The sequence below is a fragment of the Crocodylus siamensis genome, chromosome 7 (assembly GCF_052110815.1).
Source record: "Crocodylus siamensis isolate JL-2025a chromosome 7, ASM5211081v1, whole genome shotgun sequence".
NCBI lineage: Eukaryota > Metazoa > Chordata > Crocodylia > Crocodylidae > Crocodylus > Crocodylus siamensis.
In genome coordinates, this window is record NC_143401.1 from 20,099,126 (window position 1) to 20,114,999 (window position 15,874).

The 15,874-nt window shown below is 45.6% G+C and overlaps 1 protein-coding gene across 2 annotated transcripts in view; it reads right to left on the reverse strand.

The window, feature by feature from the left end:
* The window catches only part of ANTXRL (ANTXR like), a 94,419-nt gene that overhangs the window by 50,033 nt on the left and 28,512 nt on the right, over nt 1-15,874 (reverse strand). For both annotated transcript variants that reach the window (XM_090057286.1, XM_090057285.1), the window contains exons 7-10: nt 15,788-15,867; nt 15,602-15,670; nt 15,335-15,415; nt 15,168-15,228 (exon numbers count right to left, since the gene is read on the reverse strand). In XM_090057286.1, coding sequence (XP_089913412.1) covers nt 15,168-15,228; nt 15,335-15,415; nt 15,602-15,670; nt 15,788-15,867 — 291 coding nt within the window. The remainder of the gene's footprint in view (nt 1-15,167; nt 15,229-15,334; nt 15,416-15,601; nt 15,671-15,787; nt 15,868-15,874) is intronic.

The window sequence follows — 15,874 nt, forward strand, 5'->3', positions numbered from 1 at the left end:
GCGACACATAGGGGTGCACAGGAGTGCACGTGCACCCCCTGGACTGCTGGTGCACCCTCTGACAGGCTGCGCTTCCCACTTAGGTGATGGTTAGGGGGGCCAGCAGGAGCGCTGATGTGCTAGCTGGGGAGTGGGAGTGCTGTGGCCACCCTCAGAAGTGCCACGGCCACTTCCAGAAGCCAGTGAGTGAGATCGGCTGTGGGAGGACTCGCCCTTCCCCAGTTGGTGAGATAGGCTGTGGGGGGAACCCCCCTCCCCCGTTCGGTGGGATTGGCCAGTCGGTGACCACCCCCCCAGTCGCTGACTGGTTGTTGGGGGACATGTGCCCCCCCTGAGTAAGGTGGCACCAGTTGCCCATGCTTGCTATGGTCCATGCTGTGCAAGAGGGGAATCCCTGCTTGAGCAGGGAGTGGTGAGGAGGAGTGGAGCAAGGGGAATCCAGGAAGATGTTGCTGTGTCTGCAGTTTCTGCCAGAGTACTAGCAGAGCCCTGCCAAGGGCTGCAAAGCATTTGGGATGCTGTGGCACTCTGGCTTAAGTTAAACAAGAAGGGGTCTGGGACAGACATTACATAAACCAGTTTCACCCAAATCAGGTAAGTCTGATACTACATTCAACCAGGTTTATTTCAAACTGGTTTTAGCCATTTTCAAACCATTTGATGTGCACTGAACATCTGTTCTGTTACAGATTTAGACCAAGTTCCATTCACTTAAACTGGTTTATGTGCAATGTCTGTCCCTAGCCAATATGTCCATCCAAAATATATGTTCCTTATTCTTAACCAACAGCCAGCATCATTCTCATTTACACTAAGGCTCCTTCACAGTAAGGACCAGAAGTTGCAAATACTTTCCTCCCCAGCTGCCATTTCTCCATGCCACTTTAGCTATAACCTTGCTAGATCTTCTGAGTATTTTCTATAGGTGACTCAGCCCTTTCAATGGAAGGGGCCCAGTGAAGAAGTCCAACCTGAGGATGCTGAGAGAAGGTGCTAAAGGAACACTAGCCAGTGCACCCATGTTTTGAGGGAGTCATGGGTTAGAGCTGTTATACCCATACCTTTACAGGATCACACACAAGAATTTCGTAGTTTCATAGTTTCTAGGGTCAGAAGGGACCTTAGTAGATCATCAAGTCCGACCCCCTGCCATGGCAATTTAATGAGGTACAGTGGAATTCACCCTATAAAGAATTCACCCTGATTCTGCATGCCCCTGGATTTTTCTTGGAAGACTGGGCTCCTGAGGCCCCAGGAGAACCTACCCAGGTTTTCCTGTTGACAGAGGTGCACCTCAGGTGTTCCCCAGCAAGTGATTCTCTGGGCACATGTATCATGCTGCTGTACCTCAACTCAGGACAACAGGCAACATCACCCAACAAAGCAGGTCAGCCAGGACACATCCCAGCACAGCTGATCACCCCCTGACCGGCTGCACTTGCTGTTTAGGTGATGGGCTGGTGGGGGGCAAGCAGAAGCACCAGTGCCCCCCCTGCAAGCACTGGCTGGGGAGTGGAGTGCCGTGGCTCTCCTAGAAGCACCTGCAGCTGCAGCTTCCGGAAGCCGTCATAGTGAGCAGCAACAGTGGTTGGCTGTCTCACAACTGGCTGTAGAGGATGCACCCCCCACCCCAGTCAGCTGGATTGGCCAAGGGAGGACCTCCCCTCCAATCGGCAGTACTGGCCATATGGGGACCCTCTCTCCCCCGGTCAATGAGATCTGGTCACTGGGGGGGGGGGGCATGTGCCCCCCCTGACTAAGGCAGCACCAGTCACCCATGGTCCAGGGGAATGGCAAAGGTTAATTGGTTTCTAAAAGCTTGTTTGTGACAAAGTTTCCTTGAAGACAGACATCCTGTCTAAACATCCTGGGAAATTATAAAGATGAACAGTGTATCCATAAAATGAGATAGGTGTGCTGTGTTATATCCAGGTCACAGTGGACAGCTGCAGAGTCCCTGGGATTTCCAGTTCTAGTGGATGGATCAAATTAGGAGGCTAGGGCATACCCAAATTAAGACACCAGTAAATGACCAAATTAAGATGTGTGCATATGATAGGTTTGGGAAACAAAGGAATATGCTGACAGAACAAGAACATGGACAGTATGACAACCACAGGGAAACCAGTCAATGCTGCCTGGGAATGAAGAGTCATCAGAGGAGAAAAAGGATATAAAAGGAGGGATTACGGGGTAGCAAAGGGTCCCCGAAGGAGGAACCCAAGGCCACCATGGACAGAGGACATACCACCAACCTGTCTCACCCACCCCACTGGGGGGTGGGTCTTGGTCCTTAACCTCCAGGCTGCTGACCTCTGACATTCAAGAAAGAACCACAAGGTGAAGCTTGCATACTGGCCAAACATACCTTCCCTTTGTGACAACCCTAGGACTGGTAGATAAAGAATTATGGGGCAGGGGAATTGTTTTGTTTGGCTTGCCTGCATTATTATTCTCATCTCCTATCACTGTATATCAATAAATTGCATTTTCATCAATGACCTAGAAATGAGGGTACAAAGTGATATCTCCAAGTCTTCAGGTGATACTAAATTATTCCAGAATCCCAAGATGAAGCAAACAAACTGCAAAAAGATTTCACAAAGCTAAGTGAGTGAGCAAAAAAATGGCAGATGAATGTCAGTGTTGACAAATGCAAGGTAATGCACATTGGGGAAAAATAACCTGTTGCACATACACAGTGCTGGGTTCTGAACTTGCTTTTACAACTCAGAAAACAGAACCTGGAGTCATTGTGGACAGATCTTTAAGAAAACCAGCCTAATGTGCAGTGTCAACCAAAAAAAAGGGCAATAAAATGTTGGGTATCATTAAGAAGGGAATTGAAAATAAAACAGAAAATATACTCATGCCACTATACAAATCCATTGTATAGCCACATCTTAAATACTGTGTGTAGTTCAGGTCTCTGTATCTCAAAAAGGATGTATTAGAATTAGAAAAGATACAGGGTAGAGCACGGGTGGGCAATTATTTCAGGTGGAGGGCTGTTTAACAAGTTCTGGCTAGCTGTCAGGGCAGGGTGCAATTCACTAGGGGGAACCTTAGCAGAGGTTAAAGCTCCTCATTGAAATAAATGGAGAACCATGTGTCTCCTGGGTCAGTAGGAATTTGTTTCTGAAAGGAACTGTGTTTTCTACTGAAAGGAATGTGATCGAAGGATGCAGCAAAATGGACCTCTGGGGATTAACAAGCTGAATACTAGCTTACACCTGGAAAAAAGTTCTGCTAAAATGCTGTTTTTTTTCCTAGGAGGTTAAGTAATTTAGACCTACAGTGATAGTGGTTTGTTAAAGAACCTTGCCCTGCAGATCCCACTTGTTAAAGTTCTTTAAGGTGCTGGGTCCTGGGGAGCCACATGGTATGGGACAGCTGCAGGGTCTGGCACACAGCCCTTCCCTGCCTGATCCTGAGGGTTGGGCAGGGAACAGCCCTAGGTCTAAACCAAGGCTGGGGCTGTCCAGTGCTGAATCCTGACACTCAGCAGGTCTGGCACCAGGCAGCCCTGGGGTCTGAAACAAAGCCACCCGTCCCCAATTGGCAGGATCAGGCTGAGGGTAGCTCTGGGTCCCAAAGGCAGCTGCACCCTGCTGTTTCCCCAGAGGATGTCAGGAGCACAGCTGGAAATGGGAGAGCAGAGGTCAGGAAAACAGATCTTACGATGACAGGCTAAGAACCATGGGACTCTTTAGCCTGGAAAAGCGCAGGCTCAGGGGTGATCTGATGGCCACCTATAAGTTTATCAGGGGTTACCACCAGGATCTGGGGGAACGTCTGTTCACCAAAGCGCCCCAAGGGATGACGAGGTTGAACGGTCACAAACTCCTGCAAGACCGCTTCAGGCTGGACATAAGGAAGAATTTCTTTACTGTCCGGCTGGACATAAGGAAGAATTTCTTTACTGTCCGAGCCCCCAAGGTCTGGAACAGTCTGTCAGCGGAGGTAGTTCAAGCACCTACATTGAACACCTTCAAGAGTAAATTGGATGCTTATCTTTCCGGGATCCTATGACCCCAGCTGACTTCCTGCCCTTTGGGCAGGGGGCTGGACTCGATAATCTCCCGAGGTCTCTTCCAGCCCTAATGTCTATGAAATCTATGAAATCTATGAAGCTTCTCCCATCCATGACTGCATATCCCAGCTTAAAAGGGTGCCAGACACATGCAGCCAGTTGCACTTGCCTCTCAGAGCCACCAGGTGCTAACTGCTGGGAATGAGGGAGCTTTCCCATCTTCTGGTGCTTGTGCGGGCACCTCTTGAAACTGGCGTTGCACAGCAGGGAATGGGGGAGCTCCACGATGTTAGGCTTCTGACACCTTAGCCCTTTAAGAAGCCCACATGCAGTTGGGAGCCTCAGCTACATGCTCACTTGCTGGTGTTCCCAGATCCCTGTGGAAGTGACATGTGGGGAGTAGGAAGCTCCTGGCTCCCCAGCTGCCACTTCCATGTTAGTAGGGGGCTGAGGGGGGAGTGAAGCACAGTTGGGGAGCAAGAAATTTCCCACTCCCCAGCTGCAGGTACCACTCCTCTCCCTGCACTGGTAGTCACACAATTAGAGTTGAGGAACTTTATAACCCATTCCCAGAACTGCATGACCTGCCATGCATGGCTGGCATGGTAGGCCCCACAATTTGAGGAATGGGGCATAAAATTCCCCAGCCCCTAATCACGAAACTGTCTTAATGTCTGCCAGCAGCCCCAGAGTCTTTAAATCCAGAAAGGATGTTGCTTTCTAAAATGTGTGTTGTAGTTCGACTACACATTACGGGCTTGGCAGAAGATGACTACACTAAGTGGACCCAGGAGGGGAAATCATGTCTTTCACTTTCCTTCATGAAACAAACAAGCAAATGGCCCCTGCATCATAGCACATTCCACCGAAGCAAGTCAGCACATGGCTCAAATTTGGTATGACAGGAATGATGCTTATTGCTTTATTCTCCCATCAGAACTGCAATGGCTGTGAGGTCTGACAAACTATAATGCATGAGAGGGAAGACTGCAATGTGCAGGGGCTATATACAAGTGGATCCCTTCTAGGAACTGAACTGCTTCCTACTTGTCTCTTCTTCTGTGTTTGACTTGAAGCCTCTGCAAAGCAATACACATGGGGAGGGGGAACATATACCACACAGAGAGGTAAAACATACCACACAAGGTGGTTGAGAATGTTTCTCAGGGTTGATCCAAAATGTCAGTGTAGACATACTTTAATGCAGGGGTGGCCAACCTGTGGCATGTATGCCACAAGTAGCATGGACAGCCTGTGTGTTAGACAAAGCAGATCATGGAGGGATTAGGGAACTCGCTGACAGACAATGCAGGGGGCAGAAAGCAGAGCAACAGATCAGGAAGGAGGTAGCAAGCAGAGAGACAATCAGATAGGGAAAAGGGATTGGACTGGTACTTGGGGCGGGTGTGGGGCTTACCTTGTGGCATGCTTGCCAAAAAGGCTGGCCCCCACTGGCAGCTTTAGGGCTCTAGCAGGCCCACAGCACTACTTACCCACCCTTAACACAAGTTTGGGGCCCACATATTGTGGATCCACTGACTCTTCTGAAAAAGTTTCTCCTTCATAACTCCCTTTAATGCTGTATGCAAGGAGCCCTCAAAGAGCAAGAGACCCAGGGCAGAGAGGGAGGGAAGGACTCAAAGTCTGTCCTGACCTCCAGGCAGAATCACACCAGTTCAGCCAAGCCCAGTCCCTCCACAAGGCTCGCTTAAACCAATTCCACATCAGTTTGACTCCACTGCATTCAGTTCTCCTCACATTTGTGCTAGTTTTGCAGCAGTCTGGCTCTACTGAGCCAAATTCGCCTTTCACTTACACTAGCTTTATGTCAGTGAATAGCCCTAGACCCAGTTCTCCTCCCACGCTACTTTAATGGAAGTATAGCAGTACTGGGCCCAATTCCCCTGTTACACCAGTTTTCTATCAGCATGGCACCAAATCTATGTTCTTGCCTGGGCCCCTGCCTCCAATGGGGAAGAAATTATCCAAGGTTATTCTATGAATATGAAATGCGAAGTTCAGTGGGCCTTCAAGAAGAGAGGAGAGTGGGGCCTGGGTAATACCTAGTGTGTGGCCTGGTGAATAAGGACATAGTGGTTCAGGTGCACTTTGGGTGAAGGGGACCTAGAACCTAAGTCTGCTGTTCCCTTGGTTAAACGTTCTACAAATTGCTAGGCTAAAATGTGGGAGGGCCCCTTCTTCTCTATTTCCCTTCTGACAGGTGTACATGCAGGGTAACAAACAGAAAGGCTGCAGGAAATGTGAAATGAAAATATTTTGGCTAAATTCTACCATCAGCTACTTGCATTCAGACACCTTTGAATTTCAGACACCTTTGAAAATCTTGTCCCACTCCACCTGAAATCAGTGAGACTTGGGCTCCTAAAAATATACTCTTAGACCCCAATTCAGGAAAACATTTAAACTTGTTTAAGGCTGTCCTCAATGAAGCACTTAGGAGGAACATTTTCAAAGTACCTACAGGTCTTAGGAGTCAAAATTTTAGAGAGTCAAGGAGACTTAAGCATGAGTATATACAGTTAAGCATGCGGTTTCAATGTTTTGCTGAAGAAGGATGGTCTGAATCAGGACTTCAAAGAGCGAGGCAGCCAATGGAAGCTGAAGACAGAAAAATCAATGTCAGAATTTGACCTGTTTACTCAGGGAAGGGTTATGTCATGAGTTCCAGTAGCAACAAATGCTTCTTAAAACAAATTGACATAGATTAAAGCCAAATATAACTGCAGATGGAAATATGTGAGTAGCTCCTAATTGTGGTACCTTTTCACGGTAGACTGTAACCATGTTACTCCAAATCTGAATCTAGTGCCATTTTGCCTGATATAAGCCACTAACTGTACTGGCCTTAACTCTTGATCAAAAATAACAACTTTCTATTTTATACTAGTATAACTCCTAGCAATATCTGGCCCAGAGTGCAAGCCCAGGTTTCCTTCCCCTACCAACAAATGGAATATCACTTATGAGAGCTGCATATGCGTGTCCTTACGTACCAAGCTAGAACTGATTTCACAAGCTAACTCCAAAAGGATCTAACTACCCTTGTAAGATGATTTTGTCATTCAATTATATAAACACAACTTGTGAAAATAAAGCTGCTTTTTGTTTTTTCCCTGAAACAATGGGCTTAAAAATACAGCAGCCAAACAAAATTAATTATTATTCAATTTATGCCTTTAAAAAAACCTGTTAATAAAGAGGAGTTTAAATGCAAATGGTTAATGGTAATGGTTCTATCATAGATTCATAGACATTAGGGTCGGAAGGGACCTCAGTAGGTCATCGAGTCTGATCCCCTGCCCTGCGCAGGAAAGAGCGCTGGGGTCAGACGACCCCAGCCAGGTGCTTGTTCAGTCTCCTCTTGAAGACCCCCCAAGGTAGGGGAGAGCACCACCTCCCTTGGAAGCCCATTCCAGATTCTGGCCACCTTTACTGTGAAGAAGTTCTTTCTGATGTCCAACCTAAATCTGGTTTCAGTCAACTTGTGGCCATTGTTCCTAGTTACTCCAGGGGGTGCCCTACTAAATAGAGCATCTCCCATTCCCTGCTGCCCTCCCCTGATGAACTTGTCAAGACTGTTCATTTCTCCTGCCCTTCTTGTCACTGTCACTGCAACTTTCCACAGTCAGTTGTGAAAGCAGCCTAGATTCTCTATAATAACCTGTCTATGAGCACAAGGTGATAACATCGTTTTGGTTACAGGCTTGCACAAAAACATAAACAGTTAGGGCCAGCTTTTGTTGTTGCTATTGAACAACCACCCTTTCAGATGCTATGTAGCATTAATATATTCTGGATGATGGCCTGCTGAAATGGCTAATTCTGTTTAATTTTGGGCCCTGGCTCAGGCTGCGTCCTTTTCTTTCCTAGTTACTGTCAGATTATAGATTGCAGATTTTGACAAGACAGCGAAGGGAAAAAGGTCAGCACTGAAATAACTGGGCAGCGCTGGCAGCGAGATGGTAGGTTGAAGCTGGTGCGCACTGGCTGTGCTGTCGGCTTCGCTTCTGTGACTCTGATGAGAAGCTGACTGCTTGCATCCACACCTGGTAGTTGACGTGGCCAGTAGGATGCCACATCCAGCAAAACCTTTCAATCACATCTGTGTCCCATGAGTGTAATCAAAGCAATGATGCTGTCAAACAGTATCTTAGGCACCTCCCTTCCCACACTGATAGCCTGTTTACAGGCTGCACGTCTTGGTCATTTTAAATCAGAGGGAACAAAAAGACCCAAGTCCATTCCCCCACATCAGTATACTACACATTTGTAGGGTCAAAAAGCATTAAGCATCAGATAGCTGTCATAACCTGACTAGATCAATTTAAAAATGGATTCACCAGCTAGCTTCATCTCAGACATCCAAACCCCAAACTGGAATTGTCATAATTCAGCTAGAGCCACATGGAAACAGCTTTGTCAGCAATTTATTAAACCATTGACAAATCAAAAGTGAAGCCAAGATTGGAAATAAGATGTATAACTTAAGTATTAGCAACAATAATTGTAATGTATAGGCCAAAGCCTGCTGCAGACCCTAATCAAGCAAAAGTTCTGATAGAGTAGCAGAGCTGGGTATAACAGAATACAGATTAAAATGATGAGTAACAATTAATATCAACCAAATCAACCATTACAACCACACCTTGCTGCATTTCATGCAAAATGCAGGGTGTACCTACTTTAGATATTGAAAAAATATGTAAAAGCAAACAAGGCTCATTGCTTATGTATGTTGTGATTTAGGCATACGTAGGCACACTTGCCACACAGCCCCTGCCCCTCTGACCCTTACAAATACATCTGTATACTTAGGGAGATGTAGATGCATGGATATACACAGACATGTATGTAGATATGTACAACCTCATTATACTAAGCCCTGTTTACAAGAACCCCTCCCCATTTCACAATCCCAACAGTAGGAACCAATATTTTTCATTAGTATGATGCTGCAATCCCTTGGTCGCATTGAGCTTCATTATAATGAGGGTGTATCATACATATACACACGTAAATACAGTAATACCTCAGTTAACGAATCCTCTGGGAATGAAGCTCCTTTATAATGAAGCTAGCCTTTTTTTGCAAAAAAAAAAAAAAAGTCAAAAACATTTTTGAGGCAAATGAGGATTTCTCGTTTTACCAAAGAAACCGGGGGATTTTGCAATTAGCTCCCTGCAGAGTTCCAGCCTGCAGGGAGCTAGGGGAGAGAGGGAGGAAGGTGGTGCCACGTGCATGTACATGCATGTGATCTCAGGCAGCCTGCAGAGCAGCTCCAGCAGGTATATGGGGGGTGGGGGGGGATTGAGGGCCCTGTAGGGAGGGAGCTGGGCAGAGCTGGGGCCGCTGCCCAGCCAGCGGTGCTTGGGCCCTGGAGCTGCAATGAGCAGCTGCAGGGCCCCAGCATAGAAGCAGGCCAGGGCTGCGAGTGGCTTGTACAGGGAAGGGGGAGAGCTGGCTCCCTACTGCCGCATGCATTCCCAGGGGGCAGGGGGGACCCGCGCTCCCCCCCCCCAGATCTGTACACGGGGCAGGCTGTGGGCCCGGGCCCCTGCCCTGCTTCCCTTCCCGGAGCCTCCACACCCCTGACATAGCCTGGCTTAGCAGGGAGCAGCAGGGCCTTGCGGGTGTCTCCTTGCTGCGCGAGCTCCGTGCTGCCCTGGCGACACTGCTTTGAGGGGTGCACCCCACACTGCTGCTCTCACTGCAGCCCTGCATGCAGGAGGCACATTGCCAGGGCAGCATGGAGCTCAGAGTGGCAAGAGCTCCTCCATGCAGACCCACTGTTCCCTGCTGCTCTACTTCCCTGCCCCAGGACCTCCGCAGCCCAGTGGCAGGGAGCAGCTGAGCCATGCAGAGAAGCTGCTCAGCACTGTGAGCTCTGCACTGCTCTGGCGATGCGTCTCCTGTGCGTGGGGCTGCAGTGAGAGCAGAAGCACAGGGTTGCACCCCTCAAAGCAGTGACACATGCAGGGGGAGGGTCACCAGGGCAGAGCGGAGCAGCGAGGAGATCCCCGCACGGCCCTGCTGCTCCCTGCCGTCCCGGGTCATGCCTGCAGGGCGGTGGAGGCCCTGGGGGTGGGAAACAGGGCAGGAGCCTGCTGTGGGGCACGAGTTCCCTTGGTCCCCTGGGGGTGGCAGGGAGCTGCCCTGCCCAAACCCGCAACAGGGGGGAATGGGGGTAGGGGACTACAGACCCAGCTCTGTAGGCCTGGCAGCTGGGTATCTTTGTGGGTATTTATCACTTATCTTTGTGAGTAGTTAATACTTTCCTCCTGTACACCCCTTCTCCGAAGTCCTGAAATGCATCCCTATGCCTCATATGTTATTTCTACCTCTGGTAACGAAATTTCTGATAATAACAAAGTGACATCATGGAACCCATATACTTCGTTAACCAAGGTATTACTGTAGTGTATAATGAATTGATACTATATCTCTATATAGAAAGTAGAGGTGGTCTGAACATTATTATATTTTGAAATTTTCATATTATCTATCAATATTTTGAAAGGCATATTTCTATAACAACCACACAGATGCTCCACAGTCATGTCAAAGAAATTTCTAATGTAAGTGACAAAAAGGATGAAGTGTCAATTAAATGTTCATGAAAAACATGGGTTTTTTTTCCCAACTGGCTTGATAAAATGTGCAATGTATCTATGGATATGGTGTGCCTTACCATATGCCCAGCCCCCTTATTTATGTAGTATGAATAAATTATACTTAATCATTACTTATATTTAAAATCTATTTGAAATGTCATATGCTTTTTAAAACTAAATGTCTAACACCAGAAATTGCATTGTTTAATTGATGAAACATGAAAATTACACTGTGGTTAAAATAACAACTGTGATGGCCAGTTCAATGACCTGGGTTCAGGTAGGAAAGTGCTCTTTTATCAAGGTTTTTTCTGAACGTTTACTAGGCCCTAAGCCTGACCCTACCAACTCCTGCTGAAGGTCAGAGTGTTCGCTATTGTGACACGAGGAGGGCCATTGGCTTCATGAAGCCTACTTTGAGGGTAAGCAGTATATAAAGAATCAAGGTGAAAACCTGATTCTTTTGCAATGAATGGAACCATTCATAGCAATAAAGCTAAGCATGTCCATAAATACTCACAGGATGAGCATCTTACAGCCTCCTACAGGAGTCTACTATACAGACAACTTACAGGAACATGGCCACAGAAAAAAAACTATTAAGGGCCTGATTTTGGTTGATACATGTCTCCGTACAGTGACATTGCTACAGCATCGTGCTTTAGTACTTCCTTTTGGGAGCATGGCGCAGTAACCACCCATACTGTGCCTTGCGGTGCATTGAAATGGGGGAGCAAGCCACTATGGCAATGTAGCTACCGATCATGTGTAGACCTACATGATTGCCACAGCTACAACAACAAAGGGTGACACACAGATTTGCTCATTAAGGCTCCTTCAGCCCATTCTTGTAGTGGATTCCCTGGCTCCCTGAAAGTAAGGTGGGGGAAGGCTATGTGAAATGTTCTGGAGGGGGTGACTGTTAGAGAAGGGGTGGCTAGAGAGGGGGCTCCCAGTGGGGAGAGGTGGGATGAAGGTCCCGGGGGGAGGGAGCTAGCTGTGACTGCAGGGAGGTTGACCCTGGGAGATTTTCACAGGTATTTTTATGAGGGCTAGGTGGTAGTCTGCATGCAGGATAAGGATTTCAGTAGTTTTGTTTTACCATACTCTGCTGTCAAAGTATTTGATCACTTTTTATTTTGTATACCATTTGTACTTCTTTGTAAAAAAAAACCCCTTTTGTTTATCTGTTACTTTACTGAAGTACCTGTGGTAAATTATGATTTCTGGTCAAATTAATAACCTGGGCAAATTTATTTAGCATAGTGGGGAACCAACATGGTTACACAAATCCAGGGTGCATCTCTGGGTGCACCCAGGCACCCCAGAGTTTGGCAACAGGAATGACAGGTTGTGAGGTTAATACCCTAATACAAAACACAGGGAGAAAACATTAAAATATTCCTACTGATGCCAATGAGCTTTACATCAGGTATAGGAGGTATAGGGAATAAATTAGTTTTCAAAATGTACTCACATTTTAATTAATCTTTTAAATCTACTAGATTTAAAATGTAAAAAATGGAAAACATAGAAAGTCTTAGAACTCATAAACCAGAAAGTAAAGCTAGCCATTTTTAATTTAAAAGTTTTTATTGTTGTTGAAAGATGACCTTTTTTCAAAAAAGAAATGTATATGAAATTTGGCCTACTTTAAAAAAAAAAACACTTTTCATGCAGTTCTCATTCGTCAGCATGTCATTAATATATTATTCAAATAAGTATTTAAATGTCTATAGAAATAGCTGTCAATTACTAAAAACAGTGTTTGGGGGAAACTGATAAGTAATTCCATAATAATTTCCATAAATATTTCTATTTAAATGTTTTGAATATAACTGAATATGAATAAGTCCATTCCCATTTTGAGCCCTGTCAAATTAAACCAACCTTGAAATATCGAAGTTTTTTCACAGACTTGATTCTCTTTTTTTGATAATTTACTAAGAATATTTTTAAGTAGAAATATTTCATTTTAAATAATTCATGGATAAAGTGCTGTGCCAAATATTCTCCACATCTTCCAGGAATATTTAAAAAAGCATTAGAAGAAGTAGATAACATTTTAACAGCACATTAATTCTCTTTTCCATTATATTTACCTAGACAGCTTTCATGGATTATTCTTGTTTTATATGTGCTTATTTAAAAATGTATAAGCAAAGGAATACAAGACAGTAACTTAAGCTCTAAATAACCAGGGTGTAATTTACCCTCTAAAGCAAATTTATTATTTTACTATTACTCTGCTAAAACAAGATTCTATATCAATTAAAAAAATAACAACTCACTTGCTGAAACCCAAGTGAGTGCATGTTTAACATGAAAGACATGGAACTATCACCAGCTCCTATGGATAATTTTCAGATTCACCAAAAATACTAACAATTCTTTTACTATATTTTTCAGAAGTAGTTAATCCCTGACCTGAGTAAAATTTAAATTGTCAGAATTACTCACCTGAGTAAATATTGCTCACAAGTATGAGGGCAAGAAGGTCACATTTTCATGTTGGCTGAAAATATCAACCAACATGGAAATACGAAATGGAAGTTGCTCTGAAAATTTCAAAGTTGCCTAGAGGGTTTATACACCCAGATTTAAAAATTTCAAAAGCAAACATGTCCCATTTCAAAGAAGGACTTATGTGCCCAAGAGTCTCAGTACCACTGACTTTCAGTATTCCTAAGGATCAGATAAGTGCCTAATAAGATTTTCAGATGCACTGAAGCAGGGTAGGCACCTAACTCCCTAACAATAATTTTTGGGAGTTAGCTACCTAACCTGCTTAGGCACCTTTGGAAATCCAAGTAAGTGCTTATCTGGGCACCTAAATATCACTGAAAATCTAGTCTTAAGTCACTTTAGAAAGTAAGACTTAGACCAGAGATGGGCAATTATTTCAGGCAGAGGGCTGCTTACCAAGTTTTGGCAAGCTGTTGAGGGCTGCATGGGTAGTCCCACCCTATGACAGGTGCCCCACCCCCTGGTTGCTATCTTGGGATTGGAAGTCCTGCCCCCTACCCTCTGACCTTTGCCACCAGAAGTCCCTACCCTAGCTCCCCTAGAAGTACTTTCAGCAAGAGGTTTAACCATCTCAGAACCAGGAAAATACCAAATTATATTCTAAAAAGCAAACATCTAAAACATTTGTTAATTTGATTTCAAAAATATTTTTGTCCTGGTTTACATGTGTTTGTGTACTGTGCATAGAGGTGATTGCACAATAGCTTAAAATGAAGTCTTACTCTTGTATGTTGTGGGGGATGGGTGTAGGTTTGTGGGGGGCTGTTGGTGTGTGGATGTGGGGTGAGAAAGCATGTGGGTATGTGTGGATATGTGGGGTGTGAGTGGGTATGGGGTTTGTGGGGGATTGTGTGGGGGGAGGGTGGCTGGGGTTTGTGTATGGCAGTGTGAGGTGGGGTGTACATGTGGGACTCACCCTACAAACACATGCGCGCACACACACACACACACTCTTCCCATGAGACGGCACATACAAACGCACTGCCCCTGAGCCTGCACATGCACTCTGCCTCTGAGCCTGCATACACAGACTCTGCCCCTGATCTTGCACACACACACACACACTCTGCCTCTGAGCCTGCATATGCACGTACACTGGTTCTGAGCCTACACATACACGCACACACACATGCTCTGGTGTGGGGGGATGTGTGTGGGGGGAAGGTGGCTGGGGTTTGTGTATGGCAGTGCAAGGGGGGTATGGGTACATGTTGGACTCACCCTATGAATGCACATGCACACACACACACACTGCCTCTGAGCCTGCACGCACACATACACACACACGCTCTCTGGCCCTGTGCCCACACAAACACACACACACACTGCCCCATGCCTGCACACACGTGCGCGTGCACACACACACACTCTCTGCACCTGTGCCTGTGTGTGCATACATACAATCCACCACCCCCACCACCACCAGCGCAGTCCCGTGCTCTGCGATCTGGTGATTCAGCTGGGAACCAGGTGTTGCTGGAGCAGGGCAGGGGCAGGAAAGCAGGGAACTGGCTGGGGTTGGAGCAGGACTGGGCTGCTCAAGACTGCTGAGGGCTCCCCCTGGGTCCTACTGTCCCTGGCTCCTGTCAGCTTTGACAGGCTGCCAGGAGCGAATAAATATTAATTTACTACATTTTTTAGGGGTCCTGTTGGCTGGATAGAATGACCTGATGGGCCGCATCCAGCCCATGGGCTGTATTTTTCCTGCCCCTGACTTACACTCTCAAATCACTTAGGCACTTTTAAAACTGCTCTCCCAATTCCTATTTATTTTAATTCCCTTAAGTGGCTTTGGAAAGGCAAACCAATATGTGCACCTGTAAACTCTTTCTTGGAACCCACAGATTCCACAAAGGGCTCACCGGGTCTTCCCTTCCAGTTGACTTCAGTGGGCTTGGATCTAGCACTAGATTAAGTACCTACTGACATTTTGTATTCCAGTCTCATCTGTCATATTTATTTCAATATAAACTTACCTCCTGCACAGACACTGGATGGTTCAGCTGCCAGGATCTCAATGCAAGATTTCTTCAAAATCTAAATAATTAAAATAACAGGGTTTTCAGTACTCAGATTTGTTTTACCACCTACTTAATAAAGGAAAGGAGGGGTTTTTTTGTTCTTTTCAGACTATCCTACTTACTGAATCAATAGTGCCTCTGAGGGCATAAAAGCCTCCTGTTACTGGGAAAACGTGATCAATACTGTCAGCAATTGTTGACAGCTGAAAGAAAGACAGTCATAAATGCACAGAAAAAATAAATGTGCAGTGTATACAACTGAGTTTTTCTGCATTTGCTAAAAGTATTTCCACTGACATGGAAGGATTTGTGCACTGGTAATAAAAAAACAAAGTCATCTAATTCTGTTAACAAGCAGGAATGATAATAAAAACAAGTCTCAGAATTACCTGAGTTTCGTTAAAATCTTTCACTCCAACACAATACACAATAGCACCAAGACTTCTGGCTCTGTCAGCCTAAATGAAAAAACACTATTAAATTCAAAGCCATGTGAGGTATGGAACCAGTCATGGATGCTTTCAAGTTCTGCAAGAACTATTTAGGTACTTTGGGCAAACTCAATGACTACTTACTTCTTTTTCTGCGTAATAAAATTGAACATCTTGCAACTCGCCATCTGTCAGAGCAATAATCACACTAGCAGTCCGGAGTCCTGCATT